Source organism: Myotis lucifugus, unplaced genomic scaffold (genome assembly GCF_000147115.1).
Source record: "Myotis lucifugus unplaced genomic scaffold, Myoluc2.0 scaffold_119, whole genome shotgun sequence".
Classification (NCBI taxonomy): Eukaryota; Metazoa; Chordata; class Mammalia; order Chiroptera; family Vespertilionidae; genus Myotis; species Myotis lucifugus.
Genome location: NW_005871167.1, coordinates 3,374,987 through 3,395,901, shown reverse-complemented (window position 1 = coordinate 3,395,901; position 20,915 = coordinate 3,374,987). Strand labels below are relative to the sequence as shown.

At 51.7% G+C, this 20,915-nt stretch overlaps 3 protein-coding genes across 3 annotated transcripts in view; all 3 read left to right on the top strand.

Moving 5' to 3' along the window:
• Positions 1–911: 911 nt before the first annotated feature.
• LOC102437719 lies at positions 912–2,662 on the top strand. Its single transcript, XM_023757945.1, has 5 exons — positions 912–947; positions 1,386–1,511; positions 1,626–1,650; positions 2,033–2,055; positions 2,330–2,662. The coding sequence occupies exons 1-5, from the start codon at positions 912–914 to the stop codon at positions 2,519–2,521; spliced, it is 402 nt and encodes a 133-aa protein (XP_023613713.1). The 3' UTR covers positions 2,522–2,662.
• Positions 2,663–3,025: 363 nt separating this feature from the next.
• On the top strand, positions 3,026–8,308 carry ZC3H10 (zinc finger CCCH-type containing 10). The gene is given in 4 exon segments (XM_023757988.1): positions 3,026–3,136; positions 3,892–3,955; positions 5,362–6,119; positions 6,122–8,308. Coding segments are annotated over 2 exon segments (1,305 nt in total). The 5' UTR covers positions 3,026–3,136; positions 3,892–3,955; positions 5,362–5,416; the 3' UTR covers positions 6,724–8,308.
• Positions 8,309–13,401: 5,093 nt separating this feature from the next.
• ESYT1 (extended synaptotagmin 1) overlaps positions 13,402–20,915 on the top strand; it is a 13,852-nt gene continuing 6,338 nt past the window's right edge. The window contains exons 1-16 of the mRNA XM_023757944.1: positions 13,402–13,881; positions 15,309–15,350; positions 15,540–15,674; positions 15,796–15,869; positions 15,984–16,056; positions 16,208–16,297; positions 16,442–16,497; positions 16,908–17,031; positions 17,120–17,296; positions 17,417–17,499; positions 18,035–18,083; positions 18,212–18,298; positions 18,396–18,488; positions 18,711–18,782; positions 19,001–19,087; positions 20,518–20,783. Of these exons, the coding sequence (XP_023613712.1) occupies positions 13,492–13,881; positions 15,309–15,350; positions 15,540–15,674; positions 15,796–15,869; positions 15,984–16,056; positions 16,208–16,297; positions 16,442–16,497; positions 16,908–17,031; positions 17,120–17,296; positions 17,417–17,499; positions 18,035–18,083; positions 18,212–18,298; positions 18,396–18,488; positions 18,711–18,782; positions 19,001–19,087; positions 20,518–20,783 (1,898 nt within the window). The 5' untranslated portion in view covers positions 13,402–13,491. The remainder of the gene's footprint in view (positions 13,882–15,308; positions 15,351–15,539; positions 15,675–15,795; positions 15,870–15,983; positions 16,057–16,207; positions 16,298–16,441; positions 16,498–16,907; positions 17,032–17,119; positions 17,297–17,416; positions 17,500–18,034; positions 18,084–18,211; positions 18,299–18,395; positions 18,489–18,710; positions 18,783–19,000; positions 19,088–20,517; positions 20,784–20,915) is intronic.

Below are 20,915 nucleotides of genomic sequence, written 5' to 3'. Positions count from 1 at the left end.
GTACTGAAAAAATAAAACACTCTGCAGGTGTTTGTCTGATTTAGGCGGCCAGGAAAAATGCCTTCAGTGTATAAAAGTTGTCAGGGCCAGCCTAAAATGAATAATTAGATTTGAGTATCTTACATGTCAAGGATGCTGACCTGGAGATAATACAGTGAACAAAACATGGAGCTCTTCATAAGAGTTTATAGGCTAGGCAATCAACAGGTGAAATCCTGGTGGATTTGCTATTTGATAATGAAGTAATTCTGATGGAATTTTTTGTTTGCAAAAACTATATTGTGATGATGAAAATACTGGAACTACTTAAACAATTAGAACAAGGGCCCCAAGTCTTAAAAACCTTGTTTTAATAGAGCTAAAAGGATGATACGTTAATGCATAAGTTACAAAGGGAAACCATCAAAAAAGGGGTTATAATAAACCTTGCAAGCCCTGACCAGTGTGCGCAGTGGTTAGAGCATCTGCCCGCACCCCGGATGAGTGTGGCCCGTTGGATTTCTGGTCCAAAGCGTGTTGCCTGGGTTACAGGTTTGATATCCTACCCTGTCGGGGAGAGCAGGAGGCAGTCAATGGATGTGTCTCTCACACTGATGTTTCTCCCTCACCCCTCCCCACCTAATACTCTCAAAAATCAATGGAAAGAATATCCTCAGGTGAGAATTAACAAAAAATAAAAGCCTTGCAGTATCAAAGTAAATTAGGCCAAGTCTGCTTAAGGACTTTTTTCCATCCTTTGTAACTGTCCAAATCTGTTTACCGGGTGCCCTCACCTGTCTATGCCCCGAGACTGGCAGTTCTTTACCTTAAAACCAAGCACCGTTCTTGCCCAGAGAAGAGAGCCACCCTCCCCTCTCCGTTGGAATCACTGAAGTGCTTTCTGCACGAGACGCACTGCGGCCAGGAACCTAATGACATCCGGCCGCAGGCACCTGGGGAAGACCGTGGTTGGCTAGGGAAAAGTGCATCTAAAACAGTGGCCGTTTTGGGGCAATATGACAGCTTTCTTGACAACCCAACTTTACATTCTCCCATGTTCCGGAACCCTAGGACCTTCGGGGGAGGTTCTGAGATAGAGTCTCCCTGCAGCAATTTCGTCTAAAAACCAGGCAAACCAGTAAACAAAGGAGGCATTTTTATGAAGTACGCACCTATTTATAATAAAATGGAGGGGGTCGTCAGGACTGCAACTCCCATGAAACAACGAGAGGAGGAGGAAGTCGCTCTCCTTTGCTCGCCAGCACCTCTAGGTCTCATTCTGGAAACGGGTGCTCACGCTTAACTAACCATGTCCTCACAACAAAACGGGGCGGGGGATTCTGCAACTCAAATTCTAAATACTCTGTTTTCCAAGAGGACAAAATCGCTTATGAGGTACCTGAAAGGGGCCGGAAGCCATTGTTACCCCCCCGGAGGGCGGGCTAAGCAGCGGAAGTGACGACACCAGTGCGCCCTTAAATAGCGGTAGGCGGGCGCGCAGCGCTCTCTCGGCCTTAGCGCCATCTTCCCAGGTGGGTGTTTCTGTGGCCCGTGTGTGGATTCCACGTACAATCCGTTTACATCTGGTCTCTGCACTTGCCATCATCACAGCAAACTAACTGTAACCTTTCTCTCTTTGCCCGTAGAAGCCTCTGCGCCATGAGAGCCAAGGTAAGCACTCCCGGGTAGTAAGCGGAGGCAGGGACTGGGAGATGGGGGGTGGAGACCAGGCGAGGGAAGTCCGCCATGGCTCCCGGGCCGCGGGCTCTCCAGGGTGTCCGAGCGCGGGGAGAGGGCGGATGGTGTGGGGAGAAGCCGAGGAGGTGGTTGGGTGACTGCGGTGAAGAAGGAGCGCGTGTGGAATTCGGAGTTTACTTCGGGTGTGGGGGTTAGGAAGCCAAATGATTGATGGTGTTTACTGCGACTAAGCCCTCATATTTGGTCGAGGACATGCCTGATTCCAAAGAATGCTCTCCACATCCCCATCTAAACCTCTCAAAAACTAATGACCTTTTTTTTTAATTCCTTGCCTCTGGTTATAATCGGTGGCCAGTGGAGGAAGAAGCGAATGCGCAGGTATGTTGAGACTCTGCCGGCCCCGGAGGAGGGAAGTGGGGTGGTGCATGCCTTGCACAAAACTTGGGAGGGACGTTTGGTTTAGAAATCTAAAAGAATCGTCGGTGAAAAACGTTTTGAGTGCTGACTTGTCAGAGCCAGGGATTGAACACAAAAGACGAGAGAATGTAGTGCTTGATCTTCTCCCCACCCTGTGTTGTGTGCACATAAGATTGGGCGGGGGGCTTGTTGTGGGCTTGCGGGCAAGGAGTGTATTCTTGTGTCTGCTTTTCAGGCTGAAGCGCAAAAGAAGGAAGATGAGGCAGAGGTCCAAGTAAGCCGCAGCTGTGCACCCGTGAGAGCCACAGGAGCAGGAATGAGGGAGCCAGAGGCCGGGCGAGCCGGCGGACTGCGTGCCTGCTGTCTGGCGCGTCTCCGCGGGAGCTGGAACATACGTGCGCGTCACCTGAGCGCCGAGCCCTTTTGAGAGGCCCACCCTGCTCTTACAAAAACTGTCTCTTTTGGATCTTTGCCCTGGACCCGTGACATTCTGGACTGGTTCTGTTCTCTGTGGCTGAATGTAACGTGTACAATAAATCACCTCTTCTGTCTTAGCTGAAGAAAAAGATAATGTCTGCTTTGTGGTTTTTTTGGTTCCATTGGCTGGGGATTCTGTCGGTACAGCGGGCCCTGTTACTACCCTATGCAGTAGAATATCGAGCTACGTGCTGCCCCCGGGTTGTGGGCCCTGCCCCTACCCGACATCCGGGCTCTGGAGTAGTGGGAGCCTGGCGACAGGTATCGCGATAGTTCTTGGGCAAATGGTTCCGCCCCTACTATCTCTAGGCCTGCGTCAAGTGCGGTTTTTTAAGACGTTTTTGCGGCATGGTGTCCTGTTACCATGGTGACACGCAAAGCTTGATGGGAACTTCCTGCGGCTAGTCGCGCAAGTACTGTACACACCATAGAGTATAGTTCCGGGTCTGGTGGCTAGAGCGCCATTTCTTCCGCAGGAAGCGGAAGGGCCGCTGGGTGGGCGGCTCTTTGTCGAAGCTAGAGGACCGGCAGGCGGCAGCAGCAGCAACTACGGCGGCGGCGGCAGGTGAGGGAGGCGGGAGACAGGTGGAGGCCGCGCCCGGAGGGGAGGAGTCGTCGCCGGCCCAGCGGCCGGGCTCGGCCGGCTACGCCAGGCCCCCCAGGCCCGAGCTGGCTCTTCTCAGGCCCCAGGGCCGAGCCCCTTTTCTAACTGACCTCGCTGGGCGAGCAGACGCTAGCTCCATGACGTCACAGCCCTGCCCATCCCCTCAGCCTGATGTCACCCGCAGTCCCTCTCCCGCCTCACCTCGTGTTCACTTAATGTCCTGTTCACCTCCCACGGTCGAGCGCGGGCGGCACTGCACGGAACCTGCCAAGCCAGAAGATTTGCTGCGGGAAACGGGACTTTTCCAAACTCGGGTGTTGCGAGGCGTCATAATCACTGCCCCCAAGCCCAGTCGGCCATCCCACTGCACTGTCAGGCGCGGCCCTTGCGCGGCCCCGCAGGCGGAGTTCCTAACCCCAACCCTGAACCGGACTCTGACCCCCATGTCCTCCATTTGAGGCAGGGCTCCCCTCGCCCTTTGTGCACCCAGGGCTGGTTGCCCAGCCCATCCTTCTCGGCTCTCCAGCTTAGTTCTGTCTCTTACTTTTCTTACTTGCAACGTCTCCCTTTGGTGAAGTGAGTTGAAACCCTGAGGAAATCTTGATGTGCCCAGAGCTCTTGCCGTTTTGTCAGACTGACTGACTTGTAACTGTCACCCCATAGTCCCCCGTTCCTACCCTTTCTCCCACCCAAGTATCTGTTTTGTTCCTGTTCAGAACCCAGCAGTGATGTGGAGGTGGAGACCCACAGGAGCCCCGGACTTCACCTGAGCTACCTCAGGTATCGAATACTCGTGGGACAGTGGGTGGGAGGAAACCATATCTTATTATCTGTACCTGGTGGGACTCGCCCGCGGGTCAGGCTTGGAAAGATGGCATTTATTTTTCACCAGCTCATTTCCCTCTTACCACTTGATTGTTTCTATAATCCTGAGACATACCTCCCTTTGGAGGAAAAGGACCCTTTTACAGATTCTCTTGTATTTTTGGCCTCTGATCAGTTCATTTTAGGGAGATCTGAAGGCAAAGTCAAGGCAACCAAGTGGTGGTTGTGGCAGATCAAAGCCAGAGAAATTGGAAAGATTCCCTTATACTCCAGGGGAAACAATATGAAGTTTTCCTATTTGAACAGCAGGGGGAGCCTGGACACTGCCTAGGAAAGGTTTACCAGGTCAGACACATGGTAGCCAGGACTCCCAGTCTTGTGGGGGGTGGGGTCAGGGGCGGGCTAGAACCAGGGCAGTGGACTGACATTCCAGAGCTCTCTTGGGAAAGATGAGACTTAAGAAGCTTTTATAGCGTCTATAAATAAAGAGGATCTTTATGGGGTGAGGAATGGTGTGGTTTGATGTCAGTGGTATCTTCCCGTGGAGGGTTAGGAGGGGATAGAATGGGAAAGTAAGGTCACTTGTTCCTGTGAAATTAACTCCTTCTTCCTGCTTTTGTTCTTTGGTAGTCTATAGTTTTGTCCTTTGGTAGTCTATAAGTGGAGATCCTAGCCAGAGAACTCTTCCCCTGAAATAGGAGAGGAGGGAGCTGACCACACTGGGGTTGATAGTGAGTGGTATTGAGCTGGGAGGGAATACTAAAAAATGACAGGTTTAGGGACTGCCTTCAGGGTGGTGACACAAGTCTCTTCACTCAAGCTTCCCTGGGGTCTAGAGATAGGATACTTCACAGAGCCCTCATCTGAAATCCCATGGAAGAGGGGTTAAGGGAAGTTTTGTCACCAGCATTCCATTATCCACAGCCCTAGTGGCTCACCAGCCCATCTTGGCCACGATTCCCAGTACCTTCCTAGCCTATTCAGACACTGACAGTTTTAATTTCATTTCCACAACTTTAATAAGGTCAATTCAAAAGGGGAAATAAAATCCAGTACTGTTCTATCCCTGCCCCCTCCTTGGCCTGCATTCATTAGTGAGATGAGATGGCTTCACCCCCAGCTCCCTCCCTTCTCCATTAGCCAGGCAAGTGTGAATCACTGTCCCAGACCAGGTGCACAAGAGCCTGGGCGGGACTTCTGACAAGCCAGCCAGTCTGGGCAGAATTCTCACCCCTAAGGTTCTCCATCTCCAAAGCCATTGCCCCTCTGGCCTGCCTCTTGTTGGACTGCCTACCACTAAAGTCGGGAAGAGTGTGGCCTCTCGGAGGACTCTTGTTTGACACAGTTCTTCTCTTTCCTAGTGGTCACCAAGGGTGGCAAGAAAAAGAAGAAAGCCCTGAGTTGGGGGGGACCAGGATGCCTGACCGGGACAGCTATGCCAACGGCACTGGGAGCAGCGGTGGAGGCCCTGGAAGTGGTGGCAGCGAGGAGGCCAGTGGGACAGGGCCAGGCAGTGGAGGGGCCAGCTCAGATGCCATCTGTAGAGACTTCCTGAGGAATGTGTGCAAGCGAGGCAAGCGTTGCCGGTATCGTCATCCAGACATGAGTGAGGTGTCCAACTTGGGGGTGAGCAAAAATGAGTTCATCTTCTGCCATGACTTCCAGAACAAGGAGTGTAGTCGCCCAAACTGCCGATTCATCCATGGCTCCAAGGAGGATGAGGATGGCTATAAGAAGACAGGAGAGCTTCCCCCTCGGCTGAGGCAGAAAGTCGCAGCAGGCCTGGGCCTTTCTCCAGCTGACCTACCGAATGGCAAGGAGGAGGTCCCCATCTGCCGGGATTTTCTCAAAGGTGACTGCCAGAGAGGAGCCAAGTGCAAGTTCCGTCATCTACAACGGGATTTTGAATTTGATACTCGGGGTGGAGGAGGCACTGGTGGTGGGGGCTCAGCAGGCCCAGTCCCCCCAGGACGACGTCATGATCTCTATGATATCTATGACCTCCCTGACAGGGGCTTTGAGGACCATGAGCCAGGTCCCAAGCGCCGACGAGGTGGATGCTGTCCCCCAGATGGCCCCCATTTTGAATCTTATGACTATAATCTGGCTCCACCCCGAGGGTAGAGTGCAGGCTGCTAGAAGAGGAGAATGCCATGCTCAGGAAGCGGGTAGAGGAGCTAAAGAAGCAGGTCAGCAATCTTCTGGCTACCAATGAGGTACTCCTGGAACAAAATGCCCAGTTCCGCAATCAGGCCAAGGTCATGACCCTGAGCTCCACTGCACCAGCAACTGAGCAGACTCTGGCTCCCACTGTGGGTACCGTTGCCACTTTTAACCATGGCATTGCCCAGACTCATACTACTCTTAGCAGCCAGGCTCTACAGCCTCGGCCTGTGTCTCAGCAAGAACTGGTAGCCCCCGCGGGAGCTCCAGCTGCTCCCCCAACTAATGCTGCACCTCCTGCTGCTCCACCACCCCCACCCCCACACTTGAATCCAGAGATCACGCCACTGTCAGCTGCTCTGGCTCAAACAATTGCCCAGGGAATGGCACCCCCACCTGTCTCCATGGCTCCTGTGGCTGTATCTGTGGCTCCTGTGGCCCCTGTGGCTGTATCGATGGCCCAACCCTTGGCAGGAATCACAATGAGCCACACCACCACTCCCATGGTGACTTACCCCATTGCTTCCCAGAGCATGCGTATCACAGCCATGCCACACTGATGGAGCTACTACTGGACACTCCCATGGTATAGCCTCCCAGGCTGGGATCCGGGGAGTCCTTTACCCACCCACTCGCCTAGCCCTCCCTGCCCTGTCTTAAGGGCTTATTCAAGAACTAGGACAAGAGACTACAAGGAGTTTACTTCTGAGAAGGGGTTGGCTGGTGGGTTTTCTCTCACCTCCCTTTTATGAGGGCCCTCTTGTCCATCTTTAAGTCTCACAGAGGGGGCTTGCATAGGGGTGCAGACTGAAGCCAGCAGAGAGGAAGGACTGACTGAGGGGTTGAATGTCCCCTGATGGGAAGATGGGGACATGCCTGGTCTTGTCTTCTCTTCTGCTCAGCACAGGTCCAGCACTGGCTTTGGAAGAAAACAGTGCCCAGAGGGAAAGCCAGGAAAGATTGGGAAGTGGGTGGCCAGAAGAGGAGGCCTAATAGGAGCCTTCAGACAATTGGGGACGTAGTTGAGTTGGACAATAACTGCTCCTGGGCCTGTAGCAAGGCGGGGACCATAGTAATCCAGCCCAATGACTAGGGGAGGATTCATTACCTTGGCTTGGCCTGGAAATTCATAGGGCAGGGCCCACCACTTTCCAAAGAAATAAAAAAAAACAATTATTTTTAACAAATGAAGGCAGTGAAAACTTGCTTAGATTTCCTGTGTGGAATATGGGAGCAGTAAATAGATGTCATGCCAAAATGGGATAAAGACCCCCCACCCTCAGAGCTGGGATAAAGTTGGATGGAGACCAGTGAACAAGGGTAGGGACCCAGAGGAAGACCAGATGAGACTTTGGGGAAGGCACTTTGTGAGGTAAAAGCATTGGAGCCACCTAGTCCAGTTTAAAAATAGTCCCATCTGTTCTGGTTTCTATCTGCATGAACTATTCCCAGGTTGCCTTAGTAACCAGGGCTCCTAGGGTCATTTAGGGGGGCAGGTACTAAGGAGGGTGGATGTGCTGGAAAATGGGAATGGAATCTGTATTGACAGAGCCTTCCCTTATTCAAACAGAGCAAGGCGGGTGGCGGTTGCTGTCTTTAGTTATTGATGGCAGTTAATGTCCCTCCAATCCCTTCCGTAGTTACCAGTGCCTTACACCTTTAAGGCTTGGGAGGTGCTGGGAAAAGGAGAGTTCTGGGGATACAAGTCTCAGAATTCATTCCTTCCCTCTGCTTCCACATAGGACCACATTGGTTTTAAAGTTAATTAAACGTCAAGGCTGAGGGCCCCAATAGCCAAACCTCAGTTCCTCCTCAGCTCATAGCTGATAAGGGGAAACAACTCAGGTGTCTAATCTAAGGGGATTGTTGATTTTGGGGTAGAGACAGTGATCCTGTGTTCTCCCCCATCATATCTCCTGCTACCTCTTGCTCTCTTGTCTGGTTGATCATTCAGGATATACCTGGGGTTGGAGTTGGTGGGCTAGGTCAAGGCAAGGCCAGTAAAAAAAAAAAAGAATCTAAAGACTAAAAATGGGCAAATACTAAAATATTGTTTGTGGATTTTAGAAACTACGCATTGATAAGTTAAATGTTGATTTTCTAGCATAAGTTTGGATTATTAAAGAGATGGTTTATGAATCTTTAGAGACAAGTGTGATCATAGATACCAACATGAATTCATCCCAGCCCAATGCTGACCCATTAACTTTATTTCTTTTTGCTAAGTATCTCGAAAGAGGTAGATTTGGGAAACTATACATTGTATGTCCTTTATTAACATCCTCCAGCTAGAGACCACCAGGAATACACCTGCAGTTGAACAAGTTGGGTTTAATGCTCATAGGAATGATGGAGAGAGCATGCCATGGGGAACTGTGGTATTAGGAAGTGAAAGGGTATTAGGAGCTATAGGACTTGTATTTTGGTTAAGCGATTTGGGGGAAGGTTTAAGGAAGTGGGACTTCATTCTGGATTGAGTGCTCTTTGAAAAGCGGGGATAGATAATTCTATGATTGGGTTTCTTTTTTCTTAAAATATATTTCTTTATTGATTTCAGAGAGGAAGGAAGAGGGAGAGAGAGAGAGAGAAACATCAATGATGAGAGAGAATCACTGATTGGCTGCCTCCTGCATGCCCCTGACTGGGGATTGAGCTCACAACCTGGGCATGTGCCCTTGGCTGGAATCGAACCTGGGACTGTTCAGTCCACAGGCCGATGCTCTATCCACTGAGCCAAACCGGCTAGGTCTGATTGGGTTTCTTTATTTTTATCCCGATAAAGGGAAGACTAGAGTGAAGCAAAGTTGTAATTGGTAATGAAACAGTAGTCACTCAGCTGGGTGAGGGAGGTGTTTGCCATCTTGTGGTTTGCACACTGACCTTGCTTTGTACTTAAAACTGTGAAGTGATCTTTTTTGCCTCACTTCATCATAGTCACTGAGTGCCCTTGTCCTGTGTTGGTGTTTTGTGAGATTGTGTCCAATAGTAGAGCACTGTTTCCTACCTATGAGCCCAGGTCCGCCCCTACAACTCTGAAGCCTAGCTGTGTCAGGCCAGTTCGTAAATGTCAGGAGCTGCTTTCCTCTTTCTCACCTAAATCATTACAAATAAAAGAATAATTATGGTTCCATTAATAATAGAATTTGGTGGAATCCAAACTGAACATGAGTGCGTAGTAAATGTTGATTAGTGCATTCATGTTAGAGAAATCTCTAGTGATATACCCAAGAGGTATGTTTTATTAAAAACATAAAAATATGGAAGATTCTTATCAACAGTAACACAAGGACATATTAAGTAATATTGACTAAATCCAAGGGGTCAATTTGTATCAATTTGGTTGACCCTCTAAAGAATTGGTTGTGTCCTGGCTGGTGTGGCTTAGTTGGTTGATGCATCATCCTGTGCACTGAAAGGTGGCAGGTTCCATTCCTGGTCAGGGAAACAAAACAAAAAAATTGCTTGAGCCTGCCTGAGGAATAAATTCAGAGATCTACATTAGCAATAATGAGAACAACACAGGAACAATGAGAGAACAACACAGGACTTCTAATTGGCTAAAAAATATTTGTCCTTATAGTATGTCAGTTCATAAATAGTGAGAGCCTGCTATGTTCTAGGCCTTTCTAGGAGCTCCATAAGGATAACAGAACCATAGGCATGCATTGTAAATATAGCAGTTCTTCCATGTCTGTGAGTGAAACAACTCCTAAGGTATTGTGCATTCTTCTAAATGTGATCTGTAAAGAGGCCACTGGCAAACCAGTGGAGGAGCTGAAAGAAATTGATAAGAAAAGACTGAGGGGAGACCCAATAGATAACTTGGAATATCTGAAGGGCTGCCCAGTGGAGAAAAAGGTCCTGTTTTGCTGCATAGGAAATAAACAGGGAGGTCTAGATCAGTGATGGCGAACCTTTTGAGCTCGGCGTGTCAGCATTTTGAAAAACCCTAACTTAACTCTGGTGCCGTGTCACATAGGGAAATTTTTTGATATTTGCAACCATAGTAAAACAAAGACTTATATTTTTGATATTTATTTTATATATTTAAATGCCATTTAACAAAGAAAAATCAACCAAAAAAATGAGTTCGCATGTCACCTCTGACACGCGTGTCATAGGTTCGCCATGACTGGTCTAGATACTTCTTGAGTATTGAAAATTTAAGGCAAGGCACTTTAATTGCAATATCTAATTGGCACAACACGATGGGTATTATTCTCGTACCCATTTGGCAGAGGAGAAAGCAGGTTTAAAGAGGGTTAATCATCTCAGGGTTCCACAACTAGTGTGGTATGGAGCCAAGTTCTAATGTAGAGTGATCCAACAATGGGACCACTACTTTGCTATAACTTGCTAGGAATAATACAGAGGAAATTTCCTCCAATTCTGTTGCCCTGCCCCTTCCATCTTGTGAGCTGGGACCAGATGACCACATTCAATCCTCTGCCTCCTAGGCTAATGTAGTTTACATATAAATGCAGATTGCAAATCCAGGAAGTCTCAGCACTCTGGCTCACTTAGACACTCTAAAAAAGTGACCATCATTTTCCCTGTTACCTTTTATTGCTTATCACCACCAGGTGGCACCTGGGCAGCAGAATTGTCAGTGGGCGGGCACCCAGCCTGTTGACTAGCTCTGGTGCCTGCATTGCAGCTGCTGATTGTTTGGCCCCTGAGCCAGCTGGGAAGAGACCTTCCTAGGATGAGTTTTTGTGCTCCATATACCATCTTCAGTAGAAGGGTCTGATAATGTAGACCAGCGGTTCTCAACCTGTGGGTCGCGACCATCGGAGAAAACATAGCATATCAGATATTTACATTACGATTCATAACAGTAGCAAAATTACAGTTATGAAGTAGCAACGAAAATAATTTTATAGTTGGGGGTCACCTCAACATGAGGAACTGTATTAAAGGGTCGCGGCATTAGGAAGGTTAAGAACCACTGATCTAGATGGTGAGAAAGGGGATGTTTGAAAAAGAACCTCCTATCTCCCGGCCTAAGGGACTTCGGTGCTTGGCAAATTTCAGTTTATAGGGAGGTTTTCCTATAAGGAACTTCATCCATTTTTCTCCTCTAGTTCTGCTTCGTCAGTTGGGGAACAGATCACTCATACCTCCTCCAAACTCCTTGAGCTCCTTTTCTACCTGCTCACTTCTGAGAATATGGAGAACATAGGAGGCAAGTAGAAAATTGTTTCTTATATAGTTCTGCAAGCTGGATGAAATAGTCTAGATAAACCTCAGAGAAGTAGAGAAAGGGAAATGAGAAATTTTTAAGATTGGGCAGGAGTAGGGTTTAGCAGCTTTGATGAAACATAGCCTGATGAAATCTATGCCCTGCAGAGCCAGATAAAATGTATGAGCTGCAAACCTAATCTTTCCTCAAAGATCAACCCTAGTTCCTCTATTGCACCAAACAGAATAATACAACACGCTCCACAAACACTGCATTAAACAGTAACCATTTTATGACCAACCCTTCCCTCTAGGGCTTCCAGTTAGTCCAGTTTTTTGTGGGTTTTTGTTTTTTTTGAGAGAGAGAAATATGTTTTTATTTATTTTAGAGAAAGAGGAAGGGAGAGGGAGAGAAACATGGATCAATTGCCTTTTGTACGTCCCCCTACCCCAACCTGGATATGTACCCTATATGTGCCCTGAGCGAGAATCAAATCCACCATGGGATGACAATCAACTGAGTGCACCAGCCAGGGCCAATTAGTCTAGTGCAGTGGTCGGCAAACTCATTAATCAACAGAGCCAAATATCAACAGTACAACGATTGAAATTTCTTTGGAGAGCCAAATTTTTTAAACTTAAACTATATAGGTAGGTACATTGTTATTAACTTAATTAGGGTACTCCTAAGCTGGCCTTTGCTAAAAACGTCCTCAATCTGATTGAGGTACGTTCGCTGAGGTCGCCCCCTTCCAACTCTCCCATCCACACTCGTCTTCTAGCCAGTCTCACTCAACTCGTGCATGAATCGCGCCCCCCCCCCCCCCCCGCCGGGCCGCATCGCCCACCGGATCGACACCCCCCACTTCTAACGCCACTTCTTCAAAATAGACTCGCCCAGGCCGAAAACGACTTCTGCACACAGGCCACGAAGTTTCAATCGCACTGCACATGCGCGCCCGCATGTGGTGTTTTGTGGAAGAGCCACACTCAAGGGGCCAAAGAGCCGCATGTGGCTCGCGAGCCGCAGTTTGCCGACCACTGGTCTAGTGTCTAAGTCCCCAGACAACACCCTCTAAATCCAATTAACTAGTGATAGTGGTCAACATCAATGTACCTTGCATTTCCCCTTCCTACACCTATACACAGTACAATGTAGAACTGCATTAGTTCTACATGTGACTGTGTCCCAGATCTTCCTTCTCACTCCGGCAAGTGAGAAATGGAATGGTCTCATTACTCTTCGTTTCTTATTTTCATGTTATCAGTCGTCAGGGTCTGGAAATGTAATCATTTCTGCTGCAGCTGAGCCTCCCTCCCCCTTTTTGGAGCCGATTTAGTTTTAATCAGCCATCTATGCTAGAACGGACTGAATAACTCTTGGAGATTTCTAAAAAGAAAGAAAGGCTCACTTCCTATTCACCCTGCTTTCTTCCCCTCTCCTCCCCAAGACTGGCTTATCTCAGCCCTGTAATTCTCGGGTTCTCCAGTTTTCTCTAGCGTCTGCCGGAGGACTCAGGACAGGACAGGCGGGGTAGGTCATGGAACACTTCCATTCCAAATAGGGTAATTTCCTTTCCTGTTTTAAGGGCAGCCAGAACATATGGAAGGAAAGTGCTTAGGATATGAACACTAGGGAAAGCTGACAGACGAACCTGTGGGAATCGCAGGCCAAATCCTGCCAAACCGAATGGAGTGGAAGGGAATCCTGACTCCTCTCCGAAAACCGAGGAACTGGCGGTGCGGCTCTGCCTGCGCCATACCCGGGGCAGCCCAGCCCCGCGGCGGGGAGCTCGGGGCCCGCCTCTCCGGTTTAAATGGCACACCATCCCGCCTTCCCCTCCAGGCCAGTCCCGCGCTGCTCTTCAGCCTCTTTCTTCCCTTCCCGCCATCTCAGACCGCCCCCTTGGCACTCTGGCCCAATCCACGAGGTGCTGCCTCCCCGGAGCCTCTCCCTTCCCGGCGGAAGAGGGGCGGGGTTTGGAGATGCCGACTCCACCTCGGTCTCTGCGGCGCGGACCTACCCTAACCATCAGGAGGGAAGGGCGTGGCTTGGAGTCCCCTCCCTATTTGGGGGTTTACGGTTTGCGAGGGGGGCAGCCTGCCGCGGCTCTCTGGGTCCGCAGGGTCCTCCCAGAGGAGGCACCATGGAGCGCTCCCCGGGAGACCGCCCCAGCCCCAGCGCCCAGGACCAGCCCTCGGCTCCCTCCGACCCCCCGGGCCAGCCCCCGACTGCGCCCCCGAAGCCGGACCTGAGTTCTGGAGACCAACCTGCCGGCCCAGGCGCGGCGGGCGAGGCCCTGGCGGTGCTGACTTCGTTCGGGCGGCGGCTGCTGGTGCTGGTGCCGGTGTACCTGGCGGGGGCCATGGGGCTCAGCGTGGGCTTCGTGCTCTTCGGCCTCGCCCTCTACCTGGGCTGGCGCCGCGTCCGCGACGGGAAAGAACGGAGCCTGCGAGTGGCGCGGCAGCTGCTGGACGACGAGGAGCGGCTCACGGCGGAAACGCTGTACATGAGCCATCGGGAGCTCCCTGCCTGGGTGAGCGACCCTCCGGCCCCTCGGCGGCCGTGCTCCCCACCCTCTCTCCGCTCCCCACCTGGGGCCGGGGGCCCGCCCGGACGCCCGCTGCCCGCCCCCTCGCACGCCCGGCTCCCGATCCTGCCGCGGAACCAGGGCTTCTCCTCTGCGCTCGGGCAAGAGCAGTGCTCACGCCGCCGTGCCTCTCCCTCCCTCCGGGGCACCCCTCCCGACTGGCCCCTGGGCATCCCCATTCCCACCGCCGCTCAGAGGGCTTCCTTCGCTCTCCTGTCCTCGGGGCTCCCCCACCCACACCCCCATTTCAAAGCTGTAAGGTTCTTTCTTTTCCCGCTGTCATCCCGGGGACCCGCGGGGACCCAGCCCCGGGCGCACTGCCCTGACGGGCTGGGAGGAGGCGGAGAGGAGGAGCGAGCCCCTGCACCTGGCCGGACCCTCCGGCGTCGCCACCTTCACCCTCGGGCAGTCCGACCGCAGCGCAGGCGGATGCCGGCTGGAGGGCGGGGGTACCGGGAGGGGGCAGAGCGGCTGCTGCAGTGCCCGCAGCCCGCACTCCGCCGCCGGGCAGCCCCACCCTTTCCGGACTGTAGACTGCGTCTGCTTGAGGCCCAGATCCTCATCTCTTTGCCCCTCTCCGTCGGTGGGGAGCCTAACGCCTTCTCAGGCCTTTCAGAGACGAGCCCGTTACCCAGCCTCTCCTTACCCCCCCTGCCTGCTCCTCCCAGCAGAGGTGCCCGTCTAGAGGGACAAGGCGGGAGAGAGGAATCAAAGCTGACACCAGACCGGCACCGCCATGGTTCCCCGGACTGGAGAGGCAGAGGGGAAGAAATGGTCCCTGGGGACACGTCGCCCAGGCAGCCACTGTCCTTTGTTCCTCCTGCTCTTCCACATGGAAACTAATCCTTCGGAAGCACTGCCCCAGCTCCTCCCGCAGCAGGAGCACAGGTGCCCTTTCCCATCAAAGGAGTCACACTGATCAAAAGAAATAAAGAAAAAATAATAATAAAGGCCAGGGCCTCAGCAGCTCCTCTGGTCCCTCCCTGACTCAAGGAACTGCTTCCCTGTTCGCGTTCCCGGCATAGAAGCCCCAGTCAGAGAGGAGGGCAGGCTGCTCAAACCACCCAGGCCTTCTCCCATCCCAGGATTTCTTTCTCAAACTCTGACTTGGCAGGACCTCCCCCTCCAGAAAGAATGTGCCCTTCTCACTCCTCTCGGCCCCAGCAGCTGTCCTTTCACCTCCCCGAGCCAGCCACAAAGCGACGAAGTGTGGCCCACACCCCGGAGCTCCTCTTGTCGGAGGCCTCGGTGCCCCAAACCCTGTGGAGGAGGCCCTGCCACACTGACCTTTCCTTCCCTCTCTGAGCAGCCAACCCCAGCACCTTAGTAGGAAACCACAGGCATGTGCTCAGGACTCTGTCTGTCCCCTCCAGGTCAGCTTCCCAGACGTGGAAAAGGTTGAATGGCTAAATAAGGTGAGGGTTGATGGTCTTCATTTTTACTTTTCCTACGTGGTGAACTGGTCCCTTCCTCTTGCCATCCTCTGCCACACTTAGTCCTGGCCCCAGCCCAGTCCTCAGTGCGCCCTGGGGGTCGGATTCTGAAGGAACTTGTCCTCAGAGGGAGGACTGGGCTCTTCTATGACCAGCTCCCCTCTCTCCCAGATTGTGGCCCAGGTCTGGCCCTTCCTGGGACAGTATATGGAGAAGCTGTTGGCTGAAACCGTGGCCCCATCTGTTCGAGGATCTAACCCTCATTTACAAACATTTACATTCACCCGAGTGGAACTGGGTGAAAAGGTATGTGTGTGAGAAGGAAAGTGATGGGAGGAGAAAGTAAACAGGGAAAGTGGGAGGTCCGGGGAGCTTGAGATACTCCTCCCCCTCCCCTCCTTTCTCTCAAAAATTCACCTCTCTCCAGCCACTGCGCATCCTAGGAGTCAAAGTTCATCCGGGTCAGAACAAACAACAGATCCTGCTGGACTTGAACATCAGGTAACACCACTCACCACTCTCCCATTTAACGGGATCCTGGTCACGCAGACTTTATGCCCCTGCCCCCACAACAGCCGAGTGCTAACCTTTTTGTTTTCCTCACCAACCCCCCAGCTACGTGGGCGATATACAGATTGATGTGGAAGTGAAGAAATATTTCTGCAAAGCAGGAGTCAAGGGAATGCAGGTGGGGCAGATGTCGGGGGCCCACAGTAGGGAGCCCTGGCCCTAAGTTTCCTCGGATGTGGGGACGTGGGAGGTGGGAAGAGCCACGGCTGGGGAAGTGTGGGGAGGGAAGGCCTTTTCTGAGGAAAGGCTTTGATCTTCTCTTGTCCCAGCTTCATGGTGTCCTGCGGGTGATTCTTGAGCCGCTCATAGGAGACCTTCCGATTGTGGGGGCTGTGTCAATGTTCTTTATTCGACGCCCGGTAAGGAGAGGTGTTGAGGAAGGATGGGGAAGAGAGGATTGGGAGGGGGAGGGTGGCCAACTGTGGGGAATGGAGGCGGGAACTGACAAGAAGACTGAATTCTGGCAACTGCTGACCGTGCCTCCGCGTGCTCTTTTCTTCCAGACCCTAGATATCAACTGGACGGGGATGACCAACCTGTTGGATATCCCGGGACTCAGGTATCAAGGACTTACTGAGCACCTGCTAAGTGTGGCAGCCTGCCTGGGGTTTCGGAGCAGTAAAAGATGCAGCGGTGCCCTCCAGGAGCCTGGAGCCGCTGGGGAGATAGGACAGATGCCCCTGAAAAGTACCCTGCTGTGATTTTCCTTCTGTGGGGAGCAGGCATTTGGTAGAGAATGAAGAGCGCTGCACACTGTTCCACGGGGCGAAAAGAGGAAGGAGAGCTGGGGTGGCGGTGAAGAAGGGACAGAGCCGTAGGTGGGAAATTAGGGAAGGAGAGTAGCGAAGAGAGTTTCAAGAAAGGACTTCCTCCTGGCTTTAGGCCTCTTGGTTGTGAGAGACATCGTTGGGGTCAGGGCTACTGTCAGTTGGAGGCCACCCTCACCTCCTTTTCCACTCCCTGATGCAGCTCGCTCTCTGACACCATGATCATGGACTCCATCGCTGCCTTCCTGGTATTGCCCAACCGATTACTGGTGCCCCTGGTGCCTGACCTTCATGATGTGGCCCAGCTGCGCTCCCCTCTTCCCAGGGTATGGCCTCTCTCTCCTTAAATAGAGCCTTCTCTTAGGAACCCTGTGCTAGGCCCTTAGTTTCTCACCATCTGATTCCTACCCTCAGGGCATTATTCGGATTCACCTGCTGGCTGCTCGAGGATTAAGCTCCAAGGACAAATATGTGAAGGGCCTGATTGAGGGCAAGTCAGACCCCTACGCAATTGTGCGAGTGGGCACCCAGACATTCTGCAGTCGTGTCATCGACGAGGAGCTCAACCCGCAGTGGGGAGAGACCTACGAGGTGGGAGAGCTGGGGAGTGGGGCTGTGTGGAACGGGAGGCCTCGGAAGGCTGCGGGACGGCGCTGAGGGCCGAGCCTCACAGCTGCAGCCCATGAGACCCTGTTCCTCTGTGCTCTTCAGGTGATGGTACATGAGGTCCCGGGCCAGGAGGTGGAGGTGGAGGTGTTTGACAAGGACCCAGACAAAGATGACTTTCTGGGCAGGTGAGACTCTGCCTATGTTAGGATTCTAAACCCCAGTGCTCGCAGGGTCACAAAGGTAATGATAGTCCTTTTCTTTAAAAAATGTTTTAAATATTTGTATTGATTTCAGAGAGGAAGGGAGGGAGAGGGAGAGACAGAAACATCAATGATGAGAATTACTAATCAGCTGCCTCCTGCACGCCCCCCCACCGGGGATTGAGCCGTCAACCTAGGCATTTGCCCCCGACTGGAATCTAATCCAGGACCATTCAGTCCACAGGCCGACGCTCTATCCACTGAGCCAAACCATCTAGGGCTAATTATAATCCTTTCCCAGGCCTGGGAGTTGTGTATCGTTTTCCTTCCCAACCTCCCATCCCTTACCCCCACCCACACACAGGCACATGCACGTGTGCGCGTGCACACACAGTCCTCTCCTGAGTATAAGGAGAAGGGAGTCAGATCTGCCAGTTATTTCTGGGTCAGTGAGTGGAGGACTAGTGACATGCTACTAATTACGGGCCTCCCCTCTCCCCTCTCCCTGCCCCCCTCCCAGAATGAAGCTGGATGTAGGGAAGGTGTTACAGGCTGGAGTCCTGGACGATGTAAGTTAAGAAAAGAGGAAGGTGGGGTGGTCTCACCCTTACAGCAGATGGTAGTTGCTACATTGGTGGGGCAGAGGCTGGGTGCTATCTGATCTCAGCTATGCCTCACTTCCTTCTACTTCCTTCAGTGGTTCCCGCTACAAGGCGGGCAAGGCCAAGTTCACTTAAAGCTAGAATGGCTGTCACTCTTGCCAGATGCAGAAAAACTGGAGCAGGTAACCCACATGGGAAGCAGGAAGTGGCAGGGGAGAAAGTCATCTGGAAGTACGGGGAGCCGCGGGGACTAAGGTCTGACTCCTGCCACCCCTGCAGGTTCTGCAGTGGAATCGAGGCGTCTCCTCCCGACCAGAGCCCCCATCGGCTGCCATCTTAGTTGTCTATCTGGATCGGGCCCAGGATCTCCCTGTGAGTGTGGCTTCTGAGAGCAGGTGAACAGGGAGCCTTGCAGGTAGCCTTCCCACACCTTCCCCTGCCCCTGCCTGCTTTGCTCCAGAAGAAGCATCATGTAACACAAGGGTTCCAAGGAGGGGTGAGAGCATCTCAGAGAACAGCTTCTGACGGGAGCCCACCGTCCTTCACGGAAAGAAAAACACCGTGATGGTGACTTCTGCCTTCTGCCTCCCACAGCTGAAGAAGGGGAACAAAGAACCCAACCCCATGGTACAACTGTCAGTTCAGGATGTGACCCGGGAGAGCAAGGTGAGGCCAGGAGAGCATTGTGGGAAGAGTCATTTGGCCGTGGGGCTGGGGCAGGACTGCTCTTGGGATGGAGTTTCCCCTTTGGAAAGCCTGTAACGGTCAGGGCTTTCTTGAGAAACAGGAATGGTACTGTGACATGTCTCTTTAAAAAAAATTTATTGGGGTGGCTTTGGTTAATAAAAGTGGTGGCCTGTACCCTTAATCCTGCATGTCTCCAGGCTGTCTACAACAACAACTGCCCAGTATGGGAGGAGGCCTTCCGGTTCTTCCTGCAAGACCCTCAAAGCCAGGAGCTCGATGTACAGGTGAGACAGTCATCTGTTCTGCCTTCTCAGATCTGTACCATTTCTTCTCTCCATGTTCTCCTTTGATCTCTATTTTTAATCCATCCATCTAGATTCTACCTCCTCTACTCTCTACTGTCCCCCATTATATCTAGAATCTTTTTTTTATCTTTAAATTCTTTATTAGTTAAGGAATTACAAATGTGTCCTCATTCCCCCCCCCATTAACCCCCATCCTCCCACCCCCGCCACTCATGCTGTCATCCCCCTGTTGTCCGTGTCCATTGGTTTGGCTTATATGCGTGCATACAAGTCCTTTGGTTGATCTTAGAATCTTTTTTATAACTGAGAATTGTACACTTAAAATGAGTGATTTTTATGGTATATAAATATGTAAAATGTGCTTGAATTAAAAAAAAAAAGAAAATATTGATTACCTATAAGGTACCTAGTATTATTATTGTTTGTTGTTAATCCTCACCTGAGGGTATTTTTTCCATTGATTTTCAGAGAGAGTGGAAGGGAGCGAGGGAGGGAGGGGAGAGACAGAGAGACACATTGACTGGTTGGTTCCCGAACCTGCAACCTGGGCTTGTTCCCTGACCAGGAATCGAACTGGTGACCTGTTAGTGTATGGAACGATGCTGAACCAACTGAGCCACACCAGCCAGAGCACTTTAAAAAAAGAATTGCCCTAGGTGGTTTGGCTCAGTGGATAGAGCGTAGGCCTGCAGACTGGAGGGTCCCGGGTTCGATTCCAGTCAGGGGCACATGCTCGAGAACCAGTAGGGGGCGTGCAGGAGGCAGCCGACTGGTAGTTCTCATCATTGATGTTTCTATCTCTACCTCCCTCTCCCTTCCTCTCTGAAATCAATAAAAATATATATTAAAAATTATTTTTGACTGGGGATCAAACCCACAACCTTGGCATATCAGGATGATGCTCTAAGCAACTGAGTCACCCGGGTCACTTGCTGGGCTAGGTACCTGGTATTTGAAAGGTCAGAGGGAAAGCGTGAAAGACTGCCTGCCTTCATGAAGCCTACCAGCTAGTTTCATAGACAAGACATACATATGTGAAGTCACCCAAGGAGGAGTAAATATGGAACAGTGGGAGTAAAATACCCATAGTATAGTGCTAAGATGGCCAGAGAAAGGTACAGAGGCTGGAGTAACTGAAGATTCTGTGCAGGAAGTAGAATTTCCTGTGGGCCTTGAAGGATAAGTAGGATTTAAATAGGCAGGGAGGAGAATGAGAGCTTTGCAGGTAATGGCAACAGAATGAGCACAGGCAGAAGGGACCATGGAGTGGGCAAAGGACTAAAAAGATGGCCCAGGGCAGAGCAAAGGGTCTGTGATTGGCACCGAGAGAAGGAAGCTGCTGCCAGATAGTTCCCCAGGGGCCTCCCTTTTCCCTAGTCTCTTCACTGCATCTCCTTCTGCGCCTGTAGGTGAAGGACGACTCCAGGGCCCTGGCTTTAGGGGCACTGACCCTGCCTCTGGCTCGCCTGCTGACTGCCTCCGAACTCACCCTGGACCAGTGGTTCCAGCTCAGCAGCTCTGGCCCAAACTCCAGGCTCTACATGAAACTGGTTATGAGGGTATGGAGGTGGGGAGCGCTGAGGGTGTGGCAGGGTCTTGTACGTTCCTTGGCATTAACGGTAAGGCAGGGGGAGGCCGCTAAGATGAAACGAGCTAGTATCTGTGCCGACGCCTAGCAGGCACACAGAAGAATGTTTGTAAATCTACCTGGGAAGACATGGTGTAGGAATAGGATGAGTGTGGAGGGAACCCCAGAGAGATGAGCCCAGAAAGATGGGACCTGGTTTCCCCATTATAGCCCCTGCTC

What these genes read in the sequence shown, in the direction of transcription:
- LOC102437719 (XM_023757945.1), top strand. Translation starts at nt 912, where the DNA reads ATGACATCCGGCCGCAGGCACCTGGGGAAGACCGTG. An exon ending in CCTTAGCGCCATCTTCCCAG is followed by an intron (nt 1,512 to 1,625) that starts GTGGGTGTTTCT and finishes CTTTGCCCGTAG; the next exon opens with AAGCCTCTGCGCCATGAGAG. An exon ending in AGGAAGAAGCGAATGCGCAG is followed by an intron (nt 2,056 to 2,329) that starts GTATGTTGAGAC and finishes TCTGCTTTTCAG; the next exon opens with GCTGAAGCGCAAAAGAAGGA.